Here is a 27,630-nt window from a genome sequence, read left to right as displayed (position 1 = left end):
TGAGAATTATATAATTTTGCCTACTTGCAGGCCCAGCTTACTCTTTTTCAGCAATGCAGAATGATCCAAAAATAGATCTCAGACAGTTTTTGCGCTATAAATGGGAAATGTGCCAGATGTTCCACAGAACTGGAAGGGGACTCAACAGTTCTAACTGACATTGACAGAGAAGATAAAGAAGCCAGGAAAACCCTCAGATGGTGTTTCTTGTTTTTGGAAGCTTAGTTTCAGTGTATTCTGTTGCAGATATTGTCTTTCAAGGAGGAAAGGTTGGGGATTTCCCTGCCTCTGGCCTGAAACACCATTTTGAAGAAAGGGAATGCACAGTGTTGGCTATGTTTTGACAACAGCTGTTTGGTGATACTGGTATTTATAGCTCTTATAAATACGGATTTTTTTCCTTGAGTATTTAAGTTTCCTGGGAAAATTAAGTATGAAAAACTACATGGAACTGAAAAGAAAGAGGCATAAGGGCATGAGAGAACAGGTGACATATCAGTCAGGGCTGGAAGAAACAGATAAATGCTGCTCATTGTAGAACAGTACTTTTTCAGTCAAATTAAGTGATTCACTGTGCTTATACCTCCAGTAAACAATAACCACAGCAACCAAATTCATCCCTTTTGCCCCTGCAGCCTCACCACGCCTAGTTTGTCAGTAATTGTTTTAAATTGTTGTAATGTTAGTCAGGCTTTACGGACTAATATACAAACTTTTCTTGCAAAACTTGTGTTTCTAATATGTTAGTATTAATCATAAACTCATATGAGTGCCAGCGATAAGGTGTAATAGTATCACTTTGTCACAGTATTGCTGGTGGGTGTTTGGGAGCGTACTTGGAAGTATTAATGTGCTATTTTAGATCAATATCAGGGGAAGTCAAGATGCACGAAACATACACAGAAGAAAATAGAGTGAATGTTGCTTGATTTTTCTTCTTTGTAGATTTTCAGAGGACTATTTATCTTCTCTGGGGAAAACGATTGGTAAGTGAAGGCTATGGATTTCAAAAACAGGCTGTGCAGCATTTTTAGAAATCACTTGGAAAGTGTCTGAAATGTTAAAAGGAAACAAATGATAAGACAGAAAGGCAAAAGATTTCACCGTGTGTCTAAATACTGTCTGTGTTTTTTGTGTGCTCCTGCTTGCTCGAGCAGCTGGCTGCTGTCGTTTGGTATGAAAATCGGTTTGATTAATCAATTTAATATCCCCAAGTTAGGAGTTCATTTCTGTTGTCAGCTGTTTATTTCTGGGTTACAAATGTTGTCCTTCAACATGGTGAGAAAGTAATGCAGACTAGAAAGTAAATGCACAAAGATTATACTGCCAAGCTTCACTTTGCAGAGTAAGGATCCCAAGAAGCCGATAGGATTTCATATGATGTATGTAAATGCACTTTGTCAAGCCCATCTTAACTCAGCATGCATTTTGGTCGTGTTTTACAAATATAATAAAACTACAAAACTTAATGTGTGAGAACTGAATAAAATAGAAGTGTCTGTGTAGATTGACTAAGGTATGAAAGGAATCTGTTGAATCTAGGAAGGTTTGAAAGAAGAGAACGCAAGCAGAAAGGAGAGGGTTCTGGGGTGTTCAGCGTGGCCTAATTGGTGAACTTAGAAAAATGCTTTCACAAAATAACAGTTGAATGATTTCTCAGTGTGTTATATACTATGACAGGTAACGTTTCAAAATCAGGCTTGAGGTACTTCGTCTGTTGTTTTGAATGTTTAAACTGCAATGGATAAAGAATGGAGAAAACGACAAGGAAAAAGAAAAGTAGATCTGAAAATAGCTCCTACTGTCACATGGGAAAATACAACAGATGGTGCTGTCTCTTCCTTCCCTAGTCTTTGGTGCACTCATAGTAAGTTTTAATCAGTTAACATGACACTTTAGAAAACCTGTAACACTATAAATGGTTTTCAGAAGTGTAGCATTTATGGGGTAAAATATGCTAATAGCAACACCATAGCCTAGAGTTTCTACCTTGACAATAAGATTATTGAAGAGATTTTAAAAAAATCCTGAGATGCCAACCTCCATGTCAAGAAAGCAGAAGAGATTTTAGAGAGAAGCCATATTGTTAATTTATTTTTCCTGCACAGTCTCTGCGCTCCATGCCAGGAGAAAAATGCCCTGAACAATTAATTTGCCTATCTTGTTGCAGGTAATCTCGTGCGAGTTGTACCTCATGGACTGTTGGTATTTTTCCCATCGTATCCTGTCATGGATAAGAGCCTGGAATACTGGAGAGTACGTTAATTGTTTCCACTTGTAGGTGGTTTAGCTGCACGCTTCAGACAGTTTGTTGTTATGCTGTTTAACTATGCTTCTTAAAGATGTTTCTGTCCCCATCTCCATGTGTTTTGCATGGAGAGGAACAGATGGTGGGGGAAGTCTGTGAAGACCACCCCTGAGCACATCCTTTCCCACGAGCATTTCTGCTGTATGTTTACTTTCATGTGAGCATTTCTGATATGTTCATTATCTGTTCAACAGGAGCATGATTTTGCTAAAAGAATAGAAGAAGTGAAGCCAATGTTTGTGGAACCCAGGAATAAAGGAAGCTTTGCAGAGGTAGGTAATTTGCACTACGTATCTGTAACACTTCTGCAAGCTATTATGATGTTTAAGTACCTCTCTAAGTTGTGCTTTGGTGTTAACTTCACATTCCTAGGATAACATTAAAATGTTTGGAGAGCTTCTTTGAGCTATACTTTTTCTATTCAGCTTTTCCTTTCAATTCAGCAGCCTGGTCTAGTGGTTGGTGACCCTGCACATAGCAGGGGGGTTGAAACTAGATAATGATTGTGGTCCTTTTCAACCCAGGCCATTCTATGAGTCTATGATTCCTTTACTCTTCCACCAAATTGTGCATGGTTTAGTCTTCATCTGAAATCCAATGATGTAACAGTGCTGTCTGCTTGCCACTGAATCATGTGCTGTTGAATATTATATGAAGTCCCATCCTAGCTTTCTAAATTATTTAAATTTTCACACTTTTTCTTGCTTTCTTTTTGCTTATTTATAGCCACTCTGCATGCTTCTAAGAGTTAGTAATATCCTTGAATTGCTTTCCTGGTTTGCATATTTTATTCAAGCATTTGGAGAAATACGGTACAGTCCATAGTCTACTTTCTCCTTGGAGTATCTGATATCAATCTTTTATACTTACCCAGATTTAGGGAGATAGTTTAAGCAAAAATTGTATTAACCTTGTTTTATCTTTTAGGTAATGGATGCATACTATGGGAAAATTGCCTGTCCAAAGTCCAATGGAGCTGCTTTTTTGGCAGTGTGTCGAGGGAAGGTAATGGAACTGAGAATTTATTTGAGATCAGATTACGTATCATTTTGGATTTAACAAGGATGTTTATGTTGTGTAACCATAGTCAAGTGGGGGAAAAAAAAGTTGGATGCCCTGAAGCTTTTTCAAATTTATGTCAAGTACATATATGTTTAATTCCTGTTTTTATTAAAGAGATACATCTCAGAGGTCTCTAAAGGGGATGAGCATCATGATACTTACATTTCCTGTTGGCTCCTGACAGAAAACTTGACTCATTAGATGAGAATAATTTTGGAGGAGAACTAAAAGGAACAACTGTAACCGTGCATGTTGGAACGACGCTGATGAAAACCAGACACATTGCTCAATTCTTAAGATGAACGTTAATTGCAAGTCCCCTGGATGCATTTGGTGGCCTTTCATTTAACAGTGTTGATAAACTGATTTATGATAACCAGTGGAGATATTTGCAAAGTTGCAAACTACTCAGGCTTTTTGCTGCTGTCTACCAAGAGAAACTCAACTTCTTCAGAGCCTTCAGCCTTCATTTCTTCAGAGCAGCTGTTGGATCAATTGAGAAAAAATGTAGCTTTTTATGGGCAGGACTCTAGTGAATATGCCTGTCCTTCCAACAACAGTATGCCACTCTGAAGCAATAGAGTCTGTGGAGAGACCGTGCTTTGCAGTAGCACATAAATGAAAAACAGACAGTTTAGGTTACTGTACTTGAGGGATTAATAGTATGAATGCAAAATTGGAAACATCTGAGAAAATAAACCAAAATAACTATGTTGCCAGAGACATGCTGTGATTGCTCTTCTTATGATAGTGCTGGCTGAAGCAGAGTAGAGTTGGTCATTTCACCCACCCATCCATCCCTGCCATATATTCTATCACAGCTGTTTGTGCAGTGTGGTAAATGAGATGGGTGAACTGTTTCAGTGAAAGAACAAACCAGCTTTTTTTTTTTTTTCATGAATTCTTTTTCAGTCTGTTCACTTCTGGTTTTGTTCATTTCACAAACTAGTTTGCCAGCATAGCACAGGACACGAGCATATACGGGGCTGTGAGTGACAGCTACTTGAACAGATGTGAGGATGTAGCTGGTTAATATTTGGTTTCTGAGCAGATTCTTGGTAGCTTTCAATGACTGCTTTGAAATTTTTCTGTTTATTTTTAATATGAGAAGTTTGCCATGTTCTTCTTCCATCTTGTTAGCAATTAAGGGTACAGAATGTTGAAACAGATGTATTGACTGGCATTTGAGACATTTTCTGAATACAGCTGTTCTGCTTATCCAGGAATAAGACACATATTAATTAATGGTTTTGGCAGAGGTGTAATTTGTCTGGGCCTCCTAGAGGAAAAAGCCAAGTTTAAAGTCATAGTGATAAAAGCAAAAAATCTGGTTGAAACTCTTTGTAACGTGTTCACTCACTGCACTTGGCTAGGGATTTAATTTAATGGAGGAAAAAAATCCAACAACTGCTGAACTTCTCTGAATTATCGCTTCGAATCCTGTTGATCATGAAAACCACTCTCTCTTCAGGCCAGTGAAGGCTTGGACTTTGCAGACATAAATGGACGAGGGGTCATCATTACTGGCCTTCCGTTTCCTCCTCGTTTGGATCCCAGAGTTGTCTTAAAGATGCAGTTCCTGAATGAAATGAAAAGAAGTAGTATGGGTGCACAGGTAATGCTGGGCAGCTCCAACTTTTTGGCTGTTTGCAGGTTTGTTGTGCCTTTCTTTTTCCCTCTTATCTCTGTGGATTTTGGCTGTTCTTATCTTCCCAGCCTCGTGAGATCATGAATGTCAGACAACCTTAGGAGTTTGTCACAAGTATATTCATGTATTTCTGATAACGTTAAGGGTTCCAAATTCTGTCTCCGCTGACATGGTTGCAATCAATTACAAGCTCAAAAAAATAGTGTAATTAAAATTTGGATCAAAATCTTTGCATGCATTTCTTTTTGCAGAAAGAGAATGAGAAGAAGAATTGCACGTGCTGGTTGGTTTGTTTGCGGTGGTTTTTCTTTTTGGTATTATCTCAGGCATGAGGATGAATGGCATTATAAATTCAGTTTATTATCCTGCAGGTTAGCTCTTAGATTCATTGTATTATTTAATGCCTGTTTGAGTACCAAGGAGATCAGTGCATCATCTGCTAAGCAGCAACTCAAGTTGTATTTTACCACTTGAGTTTTCTGTGTCCCATAAACCGGCTGTGATACTTGATTCGACCTAAATTTGGCTTTCCTAGGCTTTTAGAGATTTTTCAGAAGATCTCGTTGATACATTTTAAAGTGATTTAGAAATAAGTAGCGACCATCTGTCACAGAGAGTATGTTTTACCTGGTGACTAATGTTAATTCTTTCTCCCATATATTGCAGTATTTATCTGGCCATCAGTGGTACAATCAGCAAGCTTCCAGAGCAGTTAACCAGGCTATTGGCAGGGTTATCCGACATCGCCAGGACTATGGTGCTATCTTCCTGTGTGATGACAGGTGAAACCTTGGCTCTAGAATATAAACCTCTATCAACCTCTTTGTGTCCCAGCGCTTTTATTTGTATTTTGTAAGTGTGCTCACGTTACTGTTTGGAGAAGGCTACAATTCATAAGTAATTGAATGTGTAAGATAATTGCACTGCTTTGAGAAAGTAATTTGTTACCTTTTTTTTGTTTTATGTTTTCTCCATCTCTCATTTGAGAAGGCAGCCACCAGAACCGCGGTTCTGGAGAGGAGGAAAGTGAGAAAAGACTATTGCTGAAACAAGAATTTAGTCGATAGCCCTCAATGCTGAGGCCTGACAGGGGACGTTGGCCAACAGTACTGCTGTTGCATAGTAAAAGGTCTTATGGGTGAATGATATTAATTGGGTGATTGCGTAGAACATGGTAACAACAAAGCCCTTGTCTCACATTTGCAGACATCAGTCCGTTATATTTGCTGCACCCTTTCAACCTTTTGTTGTCTTTCTGTTCCTCCCTTGTCCTTTTCGACCATGGCCTAGCATTTGTTTAATCCATTTAGGCCATCTGGCAAGTAATTATCTCCTTTTTTAATCCTACACAGATTCACAACCGATAACGTAAGAGGCAAACTGCCTTCATGGGTCCGCCCTTATGTGAACGTTTATGACAACTTTGGGCATGCAGTCAGAAGTGTCTCAGTCTTCTTCCGTGTTGCTCAAGAAATTGCAAGTATCTTTATGAAAAAAACAGACTAAAAGCTTTTTTTTTTTTTTTTTTTTTGATAGTAATGGAAACTGGGGATCCTAAGATGTGAAAGATGTGAAGGAGTCACTTCTAAACAGCCTTTCTTTTGGGGCATCATTTTGCATTGGAAGCTTTATGGAAAAGGAAGTATATCTGAGTGAGCTATGACTGGATATGTTGTCATGTTGCCCAGCTCATTAGATTAGATCACAAAAAAAACTTCCTTTTCCAGTCACTCCTAAATAAACATAGTCTTCACTGGATGGCATACAAATGCAGAAACTGATGTTAGTATCCAAAAAACTTCCTGGCCCTCTGGGAGAAGGTATATATGTCAAAGAATCGGTCAGATCCGTAAATTTAGATCTAAGCTGACTGGTGTAATGAGTGAGACAGACCCAGCAGTTATTACACTTCATGACTGGATCTTCTTTACTAATATGACTTCTCTCTTTGCATTAAAAAGCTCTTTTTCTCAGTAGTAGTTCCTTGATATAAAAATTAATCCTTGTAAAAAAAAAAAACAAAAAAACTTTGTAATGTGCTGGAGAAAGGCGTAGCAAGAAACGGGCTGAGAGCCAGGATGGGGAATTCTTTGGCCTCCACGTGGAGACTAGGACTAAAATAAACATGATAGCTTTGGATGATTTCCTGGAAGGCCAAATACAAGTTGTTCAAAATAATAAGTTTCAGATTTTGGATGACCTGGTGATCCTTTCTGATGATAAATGGGAGTTTTATCGTAAATAGGAACTCAGTGTGCATTGCCAGAAGGAGAGATGTTGCAGGAGTACTGCTAGGAAGCAGTGTGTGTGCCTTTTCTGTTCTAAGAGTCACTTAGTGCTAAGCCTGCTTACTATGCTTCATCTGTATGTGTCACCTTCTAATTATTTGATCCTGTCATCAAAAGCACAAAAATCCAGAACACTTAAACAATCTTGCTGTTAAGAGCTTTTGGGACAAACGTGATGTCGCCAGGTCACTGACGGGGTTTCTGGTTGCAAAGGAAGTGGAGTGGAAGAGTAGCTTTTGCTTACTCTAACATTTTATAAACTGCTTGCAGATGCCCCCGCCTGTGACACAATGCCTTTCTGGCTCTGCTGTTACTCTCAGTGAAGATGGTGTGGAACCTTCTACTTCATCTGAGCAGATCCTCTCCCTGAAAAAAGCCAAAATTTTGGATGACCATGTTCCCAGTTTGAAGAGGAAAAGGGAAGGTAGGTTGGTGTCCTCACAGATACACTTGTTGTTGTTGTTTTAAGATAAACCACAAAAGATGGAGCAGGGGACTAGAAACTGGAATGGGAGAGAAAAAGCAAAGGGCTCAAAGAACAATGTAGAAGTCTGATCAGAAGGGACATAGCTCGGTGTTAGGAAATTAGAATACCAAATGCAACTACAGAACGAAGATGTGGCATGAGAATGTCTCCTGCAGAGTTCAGAGGAACATCATTCAAAAAGTAAAAACTAGAAGTCTGTTCTGACTAGCACTGGCTTTCGCATGTCCTTCTTCTGCCCTTTACTTTAAATGACTCCTACATAGTGATCTGGGTAAGAAAACAGAAAGAGGGTGTTGGCCTTGAAAGAAAACAGTATTTTAAAATTTGTGGTTAGTTCATGCAAAATAATAAAATATTTCTCACATCAGAGATTCTTTCAGGACGTTCCAGCCTATTTTGCTTTGTTTCTGAACAGCACAATGAAGTGTGTTTATAAACTGATTCCAAAGAAGTTATGACTAAGTGTGAGACTGAGACTGAGGATGAGGCTTCACGTTGCATCTAAGCCAGTCTGACTGCAGGTTGTCATTTAAAGGGGTTGTCTTGGCCACCACCTTTTTCTCCCTCGATTTCCATCTGTGTAGTCGTGTTGAATCCATCTGCTGTGCAGCTGCAGAGCAATTTATATGAGCTTACTCAGCTGTTTACTTTTCATCCACACAAATGGTAGATCCATCCCTAAGGACGGGTTGGAACACATGACTGAAATGAAGGTAGAGGTAAATCTTAATTACCTCTTTCAATGTAAGTTTTCAGTGGCACTGCTTAGCTGTAACACCTAACTGTACTTGTAATCCTGACTTTGGCTACCAGTTTCCTTCTTCTTATGAATTTTTAATTTGCAGTTGAATATACTTAGTTTCTCAGAACAGTTACTTTCCTCAGTAAATAGCTTTATTTAACTCATTTCACAAGGTAGAGGAAATATATTTTGAAGAGAATGCCTTTTAGAAGTAGCAAACTGATATTAATTTAATTCTATTGACAGATCAAATTCTTATATTTAAAACCAATTACACATGGATTTTGAAGAGGGAGAATATGTATTCTTGGTACATGATGGTGGCTGTGTCTTACAGGTGCTAATGCTGTGAGATTGCAGCATCTCATATGTTCTCTTTGAAAATAATAATAATAAAAACTATTTAGTGCACCAGTCATTTGAGAGCAGAAACTCATGTTTCTTAGGCAAATCCATAAAATATAGCATTCAAACACAGACAACTGTGGCAGTAGAGATTTGGTTTTCCATTGATCCCAAGCCATTTTAAAGTTAAATATGATATCCCTCTGGGAGAAGTTTGAGAGGAGTCCTGACTTAAATCTGTGCATCAAATTGTGGTAGTAAATGCTTGAGAGATTTTTGGGAATGGTTAAGCAAGACAGCCTTCTTACTAAGTCATAGGAAGCAGTTCTGCAAGAGGTGGAAGAGGAGATAAAACAGCGCGTCTTTGTGGATTGCTAAGTAAGAGTTTGAAGCATTGCTAAGTCAAAGAACATGCAAGAGAAAGCACAAAAATGATAATTTTTTATCTGCGTTACGCAGTAATGCCAGTAAATGGAGATGGAACATCCAGCCTATGCACAGAATATGAACAAGAAATGATCTCACCTAGAAGACGATGCATTGGGCTTCTGGATGCGTTGGAGCGCAATGAGAAGAACAGCAAAGAGGCCGAGGAAGGTGATGATTTGTCAGGAGAGGAAAAGGTAATGATGGTGCTGTAGCAAAATAATAATAAGTAAAAATTGTAGGCTCTAAAGCAAACTGAGTTTGACATAGATTTAGTAGTACCAGTTCAACCCTCTTTTGAGAAAAACTCAGTAATAGCACTAGAATCTGAAAGTTCTTATAATTAAGCTTAAACAAAGAGATTCCTTGCCACATTCAATTAGATAACCAATGGGTACATACTTAGACTGTGCTCCGTAACTGCTGACCACATAGATTCTGGAAGTTAACCATGCAGTCTGGAGAGGAAGAGCTCTTAAAGCAGAGGTTGGTAAATGTGCAGTTCCACCTGAGTGGAATCTGTGTCAGCAGATGTGAGCAGATAAATTAAAAAAAATGGGGTTTGATGACTAGACTGTAGACTCCAGAAACATCCAGAACCTCATACCTAAGCGGTTTGTTAGGGGAAAATGCCTAAGGGAAGGTGTGAGTGTGTAAGGAATATCCAAGGAGTATTTAAAAAGCCCTAAAGGGCATAAATGGAAATTGATTCGTGACAGATGAAATGTACAAGCTTGAAGAAACAGAATATTTTGCTTGTGTGCAGCTCATCAGAAATCACCTCCATCACCCATGGGCACCTTAGTCATGACATGGTATGGACACCTGAACTCATTCTTTGGAAAGCCCAGCACATCCCCAGGGGCTTGGTCACTCAGTTAGGAGTGTCCTGTTAACTCAGCTGCACTGCTTTTGGTCTAGCTCAGATTTTCCTCAAGTCAAGTCAAGCTGATGGTCTCGGTGACTTGGCAGTGAGTCAGCTCGTGTCCATCTTCCTGTGCAGCGTTACTACTCACCTGTGGTTTGCAGAAGACTGTGGGGTCATCCTGTGCTGCACTGAAACTGGTGACCTCTGGTACCAGAGGTCTGGGCAGCGTAGTGCTGAGATGCACGGTGCCTCTGAGGGAGCCAGATTTCATGCTACAAGTCTAGTGTTGAGCTGATTTTACTAACCACTGCATTTGGACTGATAGTATGGTTGGTGTGCTTTCATGGCTTTATTCACCATCCATCCTAGGAGCTGTACTATTCTTTTTATCTTTTATCAAAGTTACACTGTACCCATGCACCCCCCATTTGAAAATCAAGCTGCTGTCATTCTGAAACAATTTTACTGGGTGGAAAATTTCTTCATCATCTCAAAAAAAAATCAAAATACAAGAAACAGTATCTCAGTCCATTCAAAGAATGATTTGAGAGTTTTTTTCCTTGTGAGAAATACTTTGTGGAAGCCTTATGTCTTCTGCATCATGCTGTTAAAGATTCTGCTCATATGTAGTCTGGGATTGGAATAGAAAGATATCTCTGGACCTTTTTCTGATGTACCGCATGTATCATGCATGTTTGACTTGCAGCTTGTATTCCAGTTGTCCTTTTTGTTACATGGTGCTTAAACAATATATTTAAATGCGTGCTTACCTTGGTCAGATCTGTCTGGAATTCACTCTTCTTGCTCCAGTTATGAGTGCACTGAAGGCTCCATTTCTGACTATCAGCAGCTGGCAAATGTACTGGCTTGGAGTTTTGTTTGTTTTTATTGCTTTAGATGTGATTAGCATAGTTTGTCTCTGAAGCTTTGTGATCTGAATGAACATGGTTAGAAGCCACAGTGGAGCAGTGGAGTACAGTTGTGTTTCACCAGTTCTTCTGAGAAATAAACCATGCTATTCTGTACATGGACTGATAGTCACGTACTCACTAAGAAATTCTTTTATTGGGCAAGAGCAAAGAAATAAATCACTTGAAGTACCTGCTTTCTCAACACGTATGTAGAAATCAGTGGGCAATATGGGGCTATCCCACTGCTTCATCTGTTACTCAGATGAATGCTTTTAATGTGGTTGATACTGCCTTATGCTAGTGTTGGAGACACTGCTGTTAAGCAATCCCACACCTGTTGCTATGCCCATGCACTTACCTTTTGGAGCTTTATGCGTGCCAGTGTTCCCACTCCCAGCGGTACACGTGCAATTATTTGTTACTGGCAATGGGAAACGCTAGAGAACTTGTTGAACCGCAAGGGTTTCTAATCCTGTCTCCTCCCATCTGACCTGCTATTTCCTACAAGACTGCTTGGACTTCTCAGTATCCCGAGAGAAGTCGTGACGCAGTTTCTTCAGAGAGAAGTACTTCCAGGCATGAAAGTGAGGGGGCGTGTGAGACATCAGTTCCACACCTGCGTACTCTCCCAGGCCTACCCTGAAACAGTTAGCTGTAAGCCCAGCTTTGCTTCATCAGGAATCTACTCTCTGATTTCCCCTGCTTGGTTCTATCTTTCTGCAATGTCCAGTAGATCGTTACTTTCTAGAAGGAGGTAAGTGCCACAGTCTGCGTTGCAATAATTTAGGTTGCTTTGTTTCACTTTGTTGAGCGGTGTCACAAGCTGGGCTAACAAACTTTACTACTGGAAATGGCTGAATTAAATAGATTATAACTTTGAACAGCGTTTTTGAGAGCTTTCTTTGTTATTTCTTTTTAATTAATCTTTGTAGGCACAACGTCTGTCAACGCTTTCCCTTCAGTATGAGAAGAGGTTAACAGATGAGCAGAAAGGAGGAAGGAAGAAAATAAAGCTAGTCAGCAATCCAGTACGTGTTTCCATGTGTCTGTGCCATCCTTCTGCTATGTAAAATGCTGTCATTTGAATTGAAAATTTCCAGGCAGACAGATGACTGATACGGACCGACGCTGATGCCAAAACAAATTTAGGTTTTTTTTTTCTCTAAATTATAAATATTCATGAGTGCGCATCAGAAATCTGTTTCTGACATGCTCTTTCTCAAATTTAGACATCACAAGTCCAGTCAAGCACGCAGGTTCAGGTGGAGCTAGGTGGAAAGCATTGTTCTTTGGCTGTGACTGCCTTGCACACATCACCTCCCGTTCACCCCGCGTGGTGGGTGGATTCGTTCTTTTTTTATTGGCGGCAGAGCCTCAAATAGTCTAACTGACCAGCTGGGTTTGGGTAAGTGATCACATTGTAACCCCACCTGTTGCGCAGTGATGTACATTATGTAAGTAGCTGTACATTTTTGTTGTGCATAGTCCACCAAGATGATTGAGGAAACCATGGTAAAAAATCACGATGCGGCTTGTTGCCTGAGAGCCACAATAAATCCATGGGGATCCTGAGTGACTGCGGATGCCAGGAGTTGTCGAAGATGCTGCCCTTACTGGCAGAGTCTGCCAGTCTCTTGGCATCCAGAACTACTAGAATAGTCACAGTTCCTGATGTGCTGGTATCCAAGCTGTGAGGAAGGGAGCAGGTTCATTGCAGAAGGTTGTGTTTACCGTTTGTTATGATGAATCAGCCTAGCCCTAAAAGTTGCAGCAAGCCTCATTTCTCTTTATAAGCCTTATCCTAAGAATAGAATTGTGAAATGAAACTTGGCTGCCTTCTCTAGGAAGTACTCGGAAGCAGTTTTGTCAGCAGAAAAGCTGAATATCATTGCAGATACACGTTGGGAGTAATGTTTTAGGAATAGATAGGATAACCTGGGGAAATTAATTTATTATTTATGCCTCGGAAGATTGCCCTATGACTTGAAAATGTGTGATGAGGGTCCTAGTTACACAGTTTGAACATGTATAAGAACATTGTGGTGTGCACTTTCTTAAAGGAGGGTTTGTTTTGAATCTTTTCCAAGTTCCTACTGCTTGTGATCTTAGAAGATAAATGTTTCCCAATACTAGAGAGCAGTGTAGCTTGCCTGTGTGTTAGAAGAACCAAAATAGATCAACACCTTCCATTTTTTGAATCTCCTGCTTTGCATACCCACAGAGAGTTACGTTTTTCAGTTCATTCTATGTTTCCAGGAGGTAGGCCTCTTCACATTCGTTTCTTCTGCGTCACCCAAGATGTTTGGTTTTTTGTTGCTTTTTTTTCCCCCAGGAAATAACATGGATATGTGCTTTTCTTGGATGACTAGAGGTATTGCAAGAGTCGCAATAGCATGTTATGTTAAAGCATTGCATTATTCTATGTGCAGCCCAAGGCACACAGTCATTATTACTTTGTATTAAAGATACCTTCTACCTCCTGAAAGTCTCAAATGCTTAAAGAATGTTGTGGAATTGTAAACATACCAATTTCATCAGAGTCCATGTGAGAGTAGCTCCTCTCATTGTCCTGTCTACTGAAAAATCTTCCTGTCTTCTCAGCTAGCCAGCAAGATAGCAGACCCAGCTGAGCCAAAGAAGGCCCGAGCTACCTTATACATCGCAACAGTGAAGAAGACCCTAAGCCAACAAAGCTATAATCTCTTCTCTGAGGCTCTTCAGCGCTACAGGACCACAGCTGACTTCAATACTATGTTGTCTCAAATGAGTTCCCTTTTTACAGAGGATGAGGAGAAGCATTTCTTGCTGCGAGGTATGACGAGTTCCCCAGTATTTCTCTATGATGTGACGCTGTGTTTTAAATAGACTGTGTATTTCGTGGGGGCAGTGACGAGAATGTGAAAATGTCACTGGTCATTTACCGTGCATATGAGCAAAGGGGCAGATTTTTCTGTCACTTCTTTCATCTGCCAAAAATAAAACAAAAAAAGCGTAGTTACTGATATTCTAAATTGTTTAAGGCTATGCTTAAGGCTAAGGAGTGGGAATATGAGCACTTGGGAATAATAGCAACAATCTGTTTCCCAGTTTGCCTTTCTTACTGTACAAACAAGAGAACATTAGATTGTCAAATGAAGGCAATGGCCAGCGTCTAGTTTTCAAAAACTGCAGACACATGAAATATAAAGTTCATTTGACTTGCAGTGATGTTTAGGTTTTTGGTCCGTAAGCATTTTACAGTGAAGTGAGATGATGTGTAAATTGCTTCCTATTTTCAGTGGAAAAATTACATTTATTACCTATGGCTTTGCTGGAAGATTGCACTGTAACTGAACTCTCTGTTGTTCTTGAATGTACTTCTTGTATAAATACTAAAGAACCACATTTAGGCTTTAAGTTATTTAACTGCACTAACCCAGAAGTCCTACCATCGTAAGTTTATGTGGCATTTTTTACCTGTTGTGAACTGATTTTATTTTGTTCTATTTATTCTTCTCCGTTTTCTCTAATGAAAGAATTTTACCAGTTTGTTCGACCTCACCATAAAAAACAGTTTGATGAAGCATGTTGCAATCTGACCGGGGTGGGCTGTGGCTACAAACCTGAGCACAGCCTCCTGCTGGAAGAGAGAGAGGGACTGGCAAAGAAAATAGGTGAGGAACTTTGATGGACCTTGTCCAAATGCAAGAGTGAAAAGCAAATTTGATGAATCAAAATGAAGCTCAGTCTCTGCTTTGCATGATCCTCCTGCCTGCCTTGCCACGAGCGTACACAGATGCCTGCATTTTGGCTACTGCATTGGTAATAATGGTGCCATCTTTTTTCAAAAGATGCATTTTGCTGGTGCTTGTATCTTGAACCTAGCCAGTGGATTTCAAAACTTTGTGTGCATTCCTCTGTCTGCTTTGCTACCACATAGAGCCACAAGAATTGTGAACAGCTGGTGCAGTCTTTGCAATCCTGGAGCAGTAAGGTGCTAAAGGAGAAAGGTGTTGGTTCATCCCCTCTTAACAAAGAAATACATCTGTATCTTCAAGTGCTTTCAGCATAGAGTGACAAAGTTTGAAAGGCATTGTTCTATTTTCATTCTTCCTTAAGTTCACTGTTAACAAACTGGCTTGATTTAACAGAAGAGAAGGAGAGTCGGCAGAAAACAACGTTCTCAAAGAACTCATGTGTTCAGCTAAACCCCGGGCTGCACTTGAACCAGGGAGGATTTCACTTGACAACAGGACAGACTAGGGCAGGTACGCTTCGTGTTAAATAAAATCACAGTCCTAAGGTATTGCATGTTATGTTTTGTTTTGTCTTTGACTGTAAATTCTCCCAATGGGAACCAGTGTTTCCTGTATTAACCTAGCACAGTGGGCTAGCACTAGCTCACTGTCTCTAGGTAGGAGTGATGGTAACTAAGAATTTTCAGCAAAGATTGTACAAAACAAACACATGTTAGTGACTTACGTAAAGGTGGGTATGAGAGGAACCAACTAAAGACAGAAGCATGCACTAGATGTTGATGACTACGTATCTCAGAGAAGGAAAGGGTGAGTTGACAAGACCGCTGCGTTTCCTGTTTGCCCAGGGTTGGTGAACGAGAGGCGTTTGGGGAATGTTATTTTAGATGAGGTCAGTGTGAACGTAGGTATAAAGCAAAATGGAGTTCCTGTTTTGTTATCAGTAGTGCATACAATCCTAGTATGGACAGTCTGTTTTCCTCAGAAACAGCGACTAGTAAATACAGTCTCACAGTTGCACGTAATTGCTACCTGTATCCTTCTAATCTCTCGCTGTCCAATATTTACCCTTGAAGTCCGAGGCTCAGTTCTGTTTTGATTACTGATCTTCCTGAGAACAGCTGGGAATTTTTTGTATTTCTTACAAGGAAATGAGTAGGATAGTTGGGCAGCTTAGATGTCTTTCTTATGAGAGAGTAAAGAATACTCAAAGACTAATCCTTTCTTTTTGAAATAAAAAAAAAACAAATAGTAAGCCAATGATTCCTGGAAGGCTTTGAAAGCTTTTCATCTGTGAGGCCACATTACTTCTTTTGTTTAGTTTCCTGGCTTTATTTTGAATTTTAAGAACGCTGCCATGAAACAGAATCTCTGGTAATTTCTTTTTTTTCCCCGAGATCCGTGAGAGTGATCTGCACAGAAATTTGTTTCTGCTAAAAGTAACTAAGAAAATAACAGGAATAAATGTCTGTAGTATTTCTGTGACTCACTCCCTGGGTAGGGTGCGCTGCTGTGAGAAGCTACCAAATAGAAAATTCACACCCATGTTTTTCCCCTTTCCAGAAGTTGAAGCAAATCCATCTTTTAGAAGTCCATTGTCATTTAAATACCAAAACATGTGGTTGGTTGATTTAAATCAGCTCCTTATTATATATTTTACCTAAGTTTACATACCTTTAATATGCAAAGCATAACATTTTCCTCTAAAACCTGCCAGAAACAAAAAACTGACGTTTTGAAGAGAAGTCCACCCGGAGTTTAGCAAGGTGTTCTTACCTACATCCATCTGCTCTGCTACTCCTACACTGCACCATCTTTATTATTATTTGGGGTTGGTTAGTCTCTTTTGACTTTTTGCTTTCCTGTTGGGGGTGAAGAAGAGGACACCTCTTCTCTTTCCAGTAATAAAGAGAGAAATGTATTCTTTAAAATTGCTTGTTTATTTCCTCATGTCAGCATAATTGGGTAAGCCATCTCTTTGTAACGCTTGTGCTGCTTTAAAGGATAGCACGAAACCTGATTTGCTGCTGACCTCCGTGCGTAGTCTCTTCTATGTTACCTATTTCACATTCCCCAGTGACCATCTGACACATTGCTCCATTTCAAAGATTTAAAAAGCTCCCAGAGGCGCTAATGAGATTCCCAGAAATTCATTTGCTCGCTTGGCTTTACCAGGAGCACCACGGTCATGTCCGAGCAGGACGTGTGACCATGCAAGCAGCAGTAGTTTAGAAGTAGTTCAGGAACCCCTCTCTGAGTGAAGAGAAATCAGTACTGAGCTCTGCTCATGTGTATCCTTTGTCTCTCAGGGGACAACGCCAGTCAAGCTACAAGTAGAGACGCGAAAAATGTGTCAGGCTCTAGGAGAGATCAGCACCAGGTGCTCAGGGCTACCTACCTCAACGATGTGAAAAAGGCTTTGAAGGAAAGCGCTTACAGCCGTTTCCATGAAGCACTGTTAGCTTACAAGAGGACGGATGACTATGATGCTATGATACCAGTGATAGCAGCCCTCACCACCGAGAGGCCTGAAGACTTTCATCTCCTACAAAGTAAGGGTTATTTTCAACCCTTTTTTAATTGTTTGATTAACAAAGTGCTGTGATCTCACGTGAAGAATAACCTTTCACTGTTCATCAGTTAGTTTACAAGATCTCCGCTGCCGAGAGCATTGGTGAACCTCCCCTCTTCCATCTTCTACTTTAGCAAACCAGATAAATGGAGCAGCAGGAATGCTGTGGTAAATAAAGGTCATTCAGAGAGCAAAAAAACATCCAAGGTGGGAAGGTTACCTCTGTTGAGTTAGAAACTCTTCGTGGAAAAAATTTAGGCAACACCTCAGTAATTCCAGTTTAAACCTTCAGTCAAGCTAATTTCAGTCGAGTGAATTCATTACTTTTTTCTTCCTCCATTACGTTACAAGTAGTTGTTCTTCAGACAAGACAGTGCTGACTATTGCACTCACTGAATGTTGTTCTCCTGACTGTAGCAGGTCTCATGGCTAGCTATAGCAGTGGTAAGTTCTCAGAATTTCCAAGTAAGCTGAGATTGTTTTTGGTATCAAATACTAGTCTATCTTCTCGCAGTGAAAACTTGGTAATTATAAATAGCAACAAAAAGACCACATGCTTCACAAACCTGAAGAATACAGATGATTTTGCTCATCTTCCAAAGAATTACTTCCCTCCAAAATAATGACTCTTCCGTAGTTTATTTTCCTGTGCATTTCACTGCGTTTTCTTTTGGACAGGGTTTACCACGTTTGTGCGCCCTCATCACCAAGAGCAGTTCAGACAGGTCTGTAAAGATCTCACTGGAATGGCTGGTGCTGATGAGCAGAAACAACAGCAGATGCAGAATGAAAAGAGCGCTGCGACCCTGGAGAGGTGGCTCACTAAAAGAGAAAGCAGCCCTAAGCAAGGTGGGGACCAACGTTTCTCTGAGGTTTAGACTCCTGTTTAGTGTTATGATGAGTGGTGTCCAACAGCTTTGGCTGTGGTATGTAAAGGAAGATCAGAGCAATTGGCCGTGTTCTAGTCATGTAAAAATAAAAAAACCCAAGCATAGGATAGAAGACAGCAGGAGATGGGGAAGCATGAGGAAACAAGAAGAAAATCCATTATAGAGCTGTTTTATATTCTGAAGGCAGAACTTTTTGCACCTAAGAGGGGCAAGAGTAAATCAAGATCCTCTGTGTCTAGGAATAGTTTACCATAGAATTATTTCAAAGTAAGGAGCCTCTTTCAGTAATGACGTTGTGTGTTAGTACCAGAAACTTCTGATGTTGAAAAAAAGTTATTCAAATTCTTTTGTTCTTGTACGATGAAAACTTACTGCTAATTGTGTTTTGCAGAGTATTGTGTTATGCATTATGCTGTATCATATGCTATTATTTTTATGGTCAGATGGAGTTGTTCCTAAGAGTGAGGTTCCAGAAAGAAATGAGGGAGAGGCTTCCTCCTCCTGCCTCAGCCAGAAATGCAAACTGGAGTTACCAAAGACTGAAGGATCTAAAGAAATCAGTAACGTGAGAGCGCCCACGGCTCCTGGAGTTGTGCCTAGCTTACCACTAGAGTTGGATCCAGAGTTTGGTAGGTATAGCTGAGCTTTTTAGATGTGGTTCTGTTATTTGCAGGAATAAACAGAAATATAGAACTGAGAATTATGCTGATGATCTGTTAAATTACGTATTATGTAAACCTGTATTTGCACAGGTGCAATAATGTGTAGCATGGATAGCAGAGTAGAATTTGTACTGCTGCATCTGTTCTATCAAAGTACTTCATTATCTTTATCACAGTGATGTAATAGTTTCCTGAGAACTTACAGATTTTTCTCAACAACTTCCTTGTAAAGCAAGGATGTAAAATCTGTTTCTGAATGGGAATTTGAAGCGCCAAGAAATTGAGTTGAGATCATCTGAAAAGTAATACAACAGTGCTCTGTATTGCATTATTAAGATAAAAGAATTTCGTAAAACTCATGGTCACTGGTTTCTAGATTGCACTGGTGGAAGTGTGTATGCATGAGGTGGTTAATGGAATTTAGTAATTTCCTTTCTCTCTCTTCCTCTCTCCCCCTCTGCACTCCAGGAAGATACCAGTGCCCTAACTGCAAATCTGAGGATGATGTGCCCTTAAAATGCCCATTGTGCATCTTCACTTGCTGCAAAACATGTTGGGAGCAGTTCTTAAAGGTTATCTTGTTTCTTATTTGGCCTGAAACCGATAGGGAATTCTGTGCTTTTCAAGAGAACCATGTGAACAGCCCTGGAAATCAAATTCTTCTGTTTACAGGGAGGAAACCCAAGCCCTCATGTTCAAGTTTACCACTTGAACATTTCCTCTGTCATCTTTATTTCCCACGTTCTGCAGTGTGATTGAAGGCAGACCTCTTCTGAGCTTAATTCAAATGCTTTCTCCTCCAAGGACAAGAGGAAATGATTTCAAACTAAAAGAAAGAGGGGAGGTTTAGACTGGATAAAAGGAAGAAGTGCTTTATGATAAAGGCAGTGAAGCTCTGGCACAGGGTGTCCAGAGATGAGGTGGGTGCCTCGTCCCTGCAGACACTCAGGGTCAGGCTGGGGGGCTCTGAGTACTGATGGAGCTGTGGGTGTCCCTGCTCACTGCAGGGGGTTGGACCAGGTGGCCTTTAGAGCTCCCTTCCAACTGAAACCATCCTATGATAAGAAAGAGTCATTCCAAGAATTGCTAGCACGCTTTTATAATCTCTGCTGCTCAAGACTCGAGCTGATTGTTGAATTGAATGAGACCCCTGGGGAATTTGTTCATGAGGCAAGCATTTATGACCCCATTCTTAGAAATAAAAAGGGAGGTTGTTGCATTGTCTCAGCCCATAAAAATCTGTCTTGTGCATGCCCGGGGAAGAACTCATTCCTTTTGCCAGTAAGACGTAGCTTGTAATTATGGTTATGTCAGCTTAAGAATTCACCAAACTAGAGCTGTGGTATATTAAGCAATTTGTACCGTTGTACTATGATATTCATCCTGGGGAAGTTGGTGATTCTGAGGTCTGATTTTCTTGTCAATCCTCACATTGATGTGCACTTTGATAGCTCACAGATAAATCACAGAACTTGCTCAGCTTCTCAGCTTTTTTTAATCCCCCTTTTGTGATTGCACATCTTTTAGGCTGGGAATTAACATGAGTAAACGAGAGGAGTATAATGGCAGACATACTGAGTCAGAGTAAAGGTGCATCCAGTCCAGCATCCTGACTCTGGCAGCAGCCAGAAAAGTATGGCTAGAAGAGAATGTGTGAACGTGGCACGGATGGTGGCTCTTGCAAGTATTCTCTCAGACCTGAAACCGTTCGCAGCACAGGAATTCCTGTGGACTTCTGTCACTCGTGTCCTATGGCAAGCACTTCCACAGCGTAGTCAAATGTTATGTGAAGAACTGTCTCCATTCTTTGTTGTCATTTTGAACCTGCTTCTTGCTAGTTCATTTTAATGCCCCGCTTATTTAAAAGGGACAACTACAGAGTTCTCCAGAAAACCCATCATGGGCATCCTGTCCTTCAGAAGTGCACCTTCAGAGTTTTGGTCTTTCTACATGCACTGATAGTTTGAGCCATCTGTCTCCTCTGTAGTCCAATCAAAATCTGTGTTTCTAAGAATCTTTTTCTTGCTCTGAACCAGAAGCTGTTATGTAGGGGATGTAAGAAGCATCTTCTCACCTGCTGAGGCTGTTTGTTCTGTAGTTCGAGCACCCATCAAGGCCCAGTGTGGGCGATGTTCTATGGTCTTTGTTGTATAGAACATGAAACTATATGGTCTTGTCACTTTTTCTCTTTCCTCGTGACCCATCCTTCTAGTGACAAATGGTTCTCAGAGTACAGCAATGTTATTGAAAACTCAATTATCTTGAAGTTTTGGATATTACCTTAGGACTGATGCAGCAAGACTTTTCCAGGTGATCAGACAAAGGTGTGTTCTCTGTTCTTCATGTGGAAGAGAGGGGAAAACGGCTTGCTGGAGAGCACAGGCTTGCAAACAAGCTGCTTGCAAATATCCCACGTTCCTCTAAAGCCAACCACAGAGGAAGCACCACCTGATGCTTCCACCCCACTGCAATCCCTGCTCTGGTTCGTGGTGCGGGCAGTTCCCCCATGGATAGCAGTAGCTGTTGTCTGAGCTCTCATCAGATGGTTTCAGGGGTTTGTCACCACTGACTAGATTGGATTTGAAAACTCATCTAGGGCAAGTTACTCACACTATATTTCTTCAGTTCAATTTCAGCTCAGTGCATGTTGTCTTACTTGAGGAAGTGACTAACAGCCTTACTAAAAACTCACTGACTTAAGTTTTGCAAATTACGTCCTTTCCAATTTGTCGTGTTGCTGAAACAGCTCCGTGCTGGAGAGAGCCAGTGAATAATTTTTGAAATGTTTCTGAAACTTTTGGAGGAACAGTCAGAATTCCCTGCAGCCATGTGGGTATTAGAGAGATTAGTGCTGGCTGAGGTGGGAGACTGCTGATGCGTGAAGGGAAGTGTTGCATGGAGCGCGCTTGCGTCTGCTGCCTTTGGCTTTAGTTTTCTGAGCAGAAGTCCACTGCTGCTTTTCAATGTTTGAATGCCTTGTTTATTCATGCTCTTCTTGTAGGCATTCCAGAGAAACTGAACTTTATTCTCCTTTGTGCTCTCTAGGTACACTGTGGGCAAATAAAGGTTTGGCAATTATATGTTACACTTAGCATTTTCAGGATTATTTGACAAAGCAATGTGTACAGGGAGGTAAAATGAGTTTCTTCTCCCCTCCATTTATAGTGTTTTATGTTTCTAGGATCAAAATACGGTGCCCTAACCTACTTTACAGTCCGTATTTTGTGTTACAACTGTAAACTTCCATATGAGGGAAGGCTATGGGCAAAGGTTTTCTGAATGCAAGGTAAGTGAAGAAGCATGCTGAAACCTGGGTGGAGAAACAGGTGCGTCACGTACCGTCTTCTGCTGGGTACCTGGGAAGGTGTGTGGTTGGATGAAGAAATAAACATACTCCATACCTCTAGAGGAATCTTGGACCCGACCACACGTGTCACTGATCTCCTGCTGTGCCCACTTCCTTCTCGTCCGTGCCAGAGGAAGTTCACGGAACTCCTCGGTGACCTTACAGGACTTTGCCAACAAGAAGCACTTCTGTACTTCACAACAGCTCTTGCAGGTTCTTTAATCACATTGTGTTTCCTTGTTCCTTGCTCTTCCAGGTGTCATAGCTGTAATTCATCTGAGACAACTGCTCTAAAACTTGTCGCTACTTCAGCGGGCAGACTTTTTGTTTTCCTCTCTGTATTGCTAGCAATTAAAGCAGTGATTGCGTGGTAACACCACATCTAAAAATAGTAGACAGGGTATCTTGAGAACGTTGAGATGACAAGCACTGGTTATATTTCATATCGGACCGTTGGACCACTGCAAGCTTGGCAGAGAAAGTTAATATATAATTATGCACTTTCTTCATTTGTTTTTATAGATGAAGAAGTGCCCGGAATGCTGCTGTGATGTGAAGAAGAAGCGCTTGGTTCGAGCTTACTTCTGGTAATAGTCTCACTAACAGAAAGGGCAAGTGCTTCGTGTCAGCAGAAATAAGCTCCTGCACTTCTGACCCCGAGCTGAAGGGAAGCTGAAGGAAGGTTGTTCCAAATGTCTTATCCGTGACTGGTGCACATGCTGTGCACCAAAATGTCATTTTTTCCTGCAAACTGATTGAGTCCGAAGGATCAGGTGTTCACCGCTGGCAGAAGACAAAGCAGCGCTGTCCTCTGTTGGAACGAAGATGGTGAATTTCTTATTTACTTTAGCCTGTGACTTTTATACTGACTTAGCCCTAATTGTGTATCCTGGAGGAGGCTGCCATCACTTGGCCCCTTCAGGTAACATCCATTCCTGGAAAAGCCCTGCAGCAGTACAGCGCTGGAATGGAGCTGGCTGCATTACCAGCCCAGACACCAGCCCAACGTGCCCCATCGGGGCTCTTGGAAGAAGCAGTTCACGTTTTGCTGGTGCTTACCAGCAGCTGTTGTCTCCAATAGCAGAAGATACTGAAAGGGGGGATTTCTTTCAAACGAAATCAAGTGGTTGGATGGTGAGCAGAGATGCTCCGCTGTGCCTGCTGTGCACCCCAGAGCCCAGTGCCATCCACAGTGCTGGGATTTTTTGGAAATGTGCTTCCCAGGAGGCTTTATTTTTTGCCTAGGACTGGCATTCCCGTTGTGTCAGTCTTATTTGACCGTTATCTTCCAAGAAGAAAAAGGACCTAATTGATTTCAGTCTTTAAAATAAGTCAAGTGGAATGGGTAAAAAAAGAAAAGTCTTCAATACTTCCACTGTCTGTAAGTAGTGGGAATAAGGAGTCAACTTAAAAAAATAAAATCAATTTTAAGTCATCAGTCACTTCTCTTAACTAAACCACAAATAAAAACATTTTTATGTATTGGTTGGGCTTACTTTAATTTTAATTTTTATTTTTACCAGATATACAAACAGGAGCTGGAGTGCCACTGGCCCCGGCAGGAGCACGTGGAGAGCTCTACGCTGTGGGATTTTTGACATCTGAATATTTGTAATCTTTTGCTCATTTTTGTCATTCTTTCCGCTCGCTAATTAGCTCTGAGGTTCCTGTGGTGACGAAGACGCTTCTGTTTGTTTTCAGAATTTCCTAGGAGAATCTGTTCTTTAATAATTTTGTGGTTGGTTTGTTTGTTTGTTAACCCGCAGGATTTCTATATTCATTTTTGTACGCATTGTAGAAATGAAGAGAAGAAGATTTGGAGGGATGGTGTCAAGAAGGCACTCGTTAAACCCTTGTCCTTTGAAAGGACTCCATTTCTAACAAGTGCAGCAGTAAGTGTTGTAGTATGGAAGTAAAAATCCCAAAATCAGAGCGCCCAGCACTGACGTGTTGTTCAGCAGCTTTGGGGCCATCCGGTTTCTCCTCGAGGGGCAGCCCAACCCATTTTGGATCCCCGTTTTGGATTCTCAGTTCGGGGAGCAGGAAGCACAGGAGCCGAGTGAAGCTGGGAGCAGGGAGCAGTGAGAAGCAATTTGGGGATGGCTCAGTGCCTGGTGTGCTCTGCAAGGACATGTGGGAGAGCTGCAGCTTGCTGCTGGTGCCACTGGAGGGAAACCACAGCACGGGAGAGCATACGATGGTCACTGGTGACTAGGGCTGTGTGAAGTGCTTGATCAGAACGTGTTCCAGTGTTATCACCTTCCTTTCCACAACCAGAATAGATTTCCAGCTCTTTTCCCCACCACCGGGGTTGGTTTAGTTTTGGAGACTGCTTCTACCCAGGAATGCTGCAGTGTTACTGGGACAGGGCAGAGGGACCGTGTTAAAAGTTCAGTGCCTTCAGAGAGAGCCCTGTGCTCCTTCCCTTGCATTCAAGCAGTTGGATCATCTCAGTGAAGAGATTGAATGTTTGAGCCTGGGGTTAGCAGACCACGCCGACAGCTCTGAGCCGCATCCGTGCTCCCAGCGATGGATCTGCTGCTTGCAGGCGGAATTGGGTTGGAGTCAGCCTGGGTTTGTTGCTGCTTTCTTGTGGTCCCTGCCCTGCAGGACCCCAGCATGGGGCTGCCTCCAGTGCTGCAGGGCAGCGGTGCTGGGAACAGGGTCAGGATCTGCCCCAAGAAATGAGAGCAACCTTCAGTCATCTTGGAACGAGCTGGGTTTACGAGAAGAGGCAGAGATGGTACACGACTTAAGTCCAGAAAGTGAAAATAAGAATGTTTTGTAAAATATTCACATTGATACATCCTGTGAGAGGAACGGACTGTTCCTGGAAAGGAAAACCTACAAGGGACACTCCTGTTGGGTTTTGGGAAGCAAGTGATGCAGGTGTTAAACATCACAAAGGAGGTAACTCTGTGCAACTCATTGCCTCTGCCTTGCGGTACCATGGCTGTCGAGCTATCTTCAGTTCTGCTGTGTGTCACTGGAGCATTCCTCCCCATGTACCCTGTTCTTCATAAATAAAGCAGCTCAGAAGAGACCAAACAAAGCAACCCTATCAGGAAGAGATGAGGTAACTACTTTCGGCTTGATAAGTGCCTACTGCTAGCAAGGGTTTTCTTTGCTGTACACACTGATCTCTGAAGAGTGCTGAGAAAAACCTCATTTTGCAAAGGTTATGAAAAGTGACACTGCTGGGCACCCTGCAGCTCTCGAAAGTGTGAGGCGATGGGAAAGTGGAACCGACCCCCTGGGCTTTGGTGCTGTTTGTTCCCTGAAGCATCTGCTCAGGTCAGGAGGTCAGGGGTGAGTGGAACTGCTGCCTTCGGCAGCGCTGAGCCCGTGCTTGGAGTTTGCTGGTCAAGTAAAGGAACAGACAGAAGAAGGGGTAACTGGTGGTGTTCGATTTACTGGCCCTCATCCCTTGGCAGGAAGACATTGCCTGGGGGAGCAATTTCTGTCCTCCTGACATGGTATGTCCCTCTTTGTGAGCATTAATCTGAGATGGCAAAGTCGAGATGCGTCAGCGCAGGGGCTCTGCATGGACCGCAGCTCCGTGCCACGCCGCACGTCCCGGCCCAGGCTCAGTCACCGTTCTGCATCCCACCCACGGGGACGTGACATCGGGGTGGGGCTGGTGGTGCTGGAAGGAGCCTCGGGGTCCCCTGCAGGACATCAGGGTTTGCTGCTTTTCCCGGGTGGTGAATGAGCGGTTTGCTTTGTGCCTTTCGGAAACGTTCAGCCCTTGTAGGATCCTTCAGATCGTTAGGAATGAATCCCAGGAGATTCTCCACCCGGAATGGAGCTCGGTGACCCAGCGCTGCGTGGGGTGTCCCGCTGCCAAGCACTAATTCCAGTGTTGCAGAGGTGAGTGCTCAGTGTGGGTAATTCTCTAATGCTCTGCAGACTCATTTGGCTGAGCAAAACCTCCACATCCTCTGACCCCCTGCACTGTGACTCACCTTTATGTTAACAGCAGCTTCGCATTTGTTTTTTTTGGAGCGCAGTGTTTATGGTACGGTTTTGGCTGCTGCTGAGTGTCTCTTTGGAGAGCCTCCCTGGGTATCCGGGGCTGCTGGGTTGGGGTGGGGGCCGCTATGGGGCACAAGTCTCTGTGCCCCCACTCCCCACATGTGCTCCTGGTCCGGATGCAGCACGCATCGCTGTGCGCGGTGTCTGTGTGCAAACATATTTGGGAACTCCGTGCATTGAGAGGTGCTGCCCTCCCTGCACAAAGCCACCAAGGGCTGCTGGCCCTGCAGAAGGCCCAGGGGCACCGTGCAGCATCACGGTGTGCACTGCTTTCCCAGATGGGTGCTCTGGGTGCTGGGATGGGATCGCAGAGCGATGTGTTTGCCTCCATGGGTCGGAAAGCTGAACACCCGGATAACGAGCTCACCTTTTCCCCCCTAGCTGCTCTCAGTCCCTTGCAGCTGTGCTGTTCCTCCCTGCCCTGTGGCACTGAGCCCGTGGAGGTGTGTGTAAGGTGGGGCTGAGCTCAGGACGGGGTTCCCCTGCGTGCATCCCCAGGGAAGGGGATGCCTCGCTCCTTCTCCCCTCTGTCCTTGCCTTAAGGGAAGGCCACGAGCTGTCTGGGGCTCGCCTTCCTCATCAGCACTTTGAGCACCTGGTGGAGGTGAACTTGGACTTGGCTTCAGAGGGAGCCCGAGGCAGAGCAGGACAAAGTACGCCCGTTCTGATTCATTTAAGCAGCGGCGCTGCTGGATGCATTGCTCCTGGGTGGCTCTGCTGAGCAGCACCGGCACTGCCCTCGCTTTGCACTCCCATCCTCGGGTCCGAGACTCGAGCAGAGCAGCCGCAGACTGATGCTGCGAGTGCTGCGGGGTTCGGTGTCAAAGCGGGCGCGGGGCCTGAGCTGCAGCGCTCGGAGAGGAGGAGGGAGAAGCTGTGAGACCGCTGCAGGGATGCCCTGCCCGAACGCCGTGAGTCTGGCTGTGCGCGTCCTGCTGTCTGTCCCGCTATGAGCCCGGTTGTGAGCCTGTGTCTGTCCTGTCCGGCTGTGCCTCTCTCTGTTTGTCCGCCCGTGGGTGCAGCCGTGGTCACATCGGGACTCTGCCTCGGGGGCTGCGGGACGGGGATCGTTTGGGGGCTGTTCTCGGGAAGCTGTGAGCACTTACAGCGAGGCCATCCCCGGGGGAATTCCCTGCCGTTCCCCCGCAAGCCCCGACTCAGCGCCTACATGTTCCTATATAACGCGCAGCCTCCACCTGCCCCTGTGCTGTGCGCAGGTAACTGCGCTCCCGCGGGACCTAAATCCGCCGCCGCGGAGCGGGGCCGGGCCGGGAGGGTGCGGGGCTTCGGAGGGACAACGGGAACG

The 27,630-nt window shown here is 42.8% G+C and overlaps 2 protein-coding genes across 6 annotated transcripts in view; both read left to right on the top strand.

Moving 5' to 3' along the window:
- Nucleotides 1-23,771, top strand: part of RTEL1 (regulator of telomere elongation helicase 1) — a 37,616-nt gene extending 13,845 nt beyond the window's left edge. For 2 of the 5 annotated variants that reach the window (XM_021417011.1, XM_021417013.1), the window contains exons 19-35: nucleotides 946-986; nucleotides 2,171-2,256; nucleotides 2,503-2,580; nucleotides 3,236-3,313; nucleotides 4,842-4,985; nucleotides 5,685-5,800; nucleotides 6,371-6,494; nucleotides 7,577-7,730; nucleotides 9,340-9,503; nucleotides 12,018-12,113; nucleotides 13,687-13,897; nucleotides 14,601-14,738; nucleotides 15,216-15,332; nucleotides 17,129-17,371; nucleotides 18,070-18,240; nucleotides 18,725-18,910; nucleotides 19,412-23,771. In XM_021417011.1, the coding sequence (XP_021272686.1) occupies nucleotides 946-986; nucleotides 2,171-2,256; nucleotides 2,503-2,580; nucleotides 3,236-3,313; nucleotides 4,842-4,985; nucleotides 5,685-5,800; nucleotides 6,371-6,494; nucleotides 7,577-7,730; nucleotides 9,340-9,503; nucleotides 12,018-12,113; nucleotides 13,687-13,897; nucleotides 14,601-14,738; nucleotides 15,216-15,332; nucleotides 17,129-17,371; nucleotides 18,070-18,240; nucleotides 18,725-18,910; nucleotides 19,412-19,698 (2,434 nt within the window). In that variant the 3' untranslated portion in view covers nucleotides 19,699-23,771. The remainder of the gene's footprint in view (nucleotides 1-945; nucleotides 987-2,170; nucleotides 2,257-2,502; nucleotides 2,581-3,235; nucleotides 3,314-4,841; nucleotides 4,986-5,684; nucleotides 5,801-6,370; nucleotides 6,495-7,576; nucleotides 7,731-9,339; nucleotides 9,504-12,017; nucleotides 12,114-13,686; nucleotides 13,898-14,600; nucleotides 14,739-15,215; nucleotides 15,333-17,128; nucleotides 17,372-18,069; nucleotides 18,241-18,724; nucleotides 18,911-19,411) is intronic. The other 3 variants (XM_021417014.1, XM_021417016.1, XM_021417015.1) reach the window with 3 other exon arrangements.
- Nucleotides 23,900-27,630, top strand: part of TNFRSF6B (TNF receptor superfamily member 6b) — an 8,361-nt gene continuing 4,630 nt past the window's right edge. Inside the window, 1 exon segment of the mRNA XM_021417037.1 lies at nucleotides 23,900-27,541. Within this exon segment, the coding sequence (XP_021272712.1) occupies nucleotides 27,274-27,541 (268 nt within the window). The 5' untranslated portion in view covers nucleotides 23,900-27,273.

The sequence above is a fragment of the Numida meleagris genome, chromosome 19, assembly GCF_002078875.1.
Source record: "Numida meleagris isolate 19003 breed g44 Domestic line chromosome 19, NumMel1.0, whole genome shotgun sequence".
Classification (NCBI taxonomy): Eukaryota; Metazoa; Chordata; class Aves; order Galliformes; family Numididae; genus Numida; species Numida meleagris.
The sequence above is the reverse complement of the archived record's forward strand: the minus strand, read 5'-3'. Positions and strand labels throughout refer to the sequence as shown.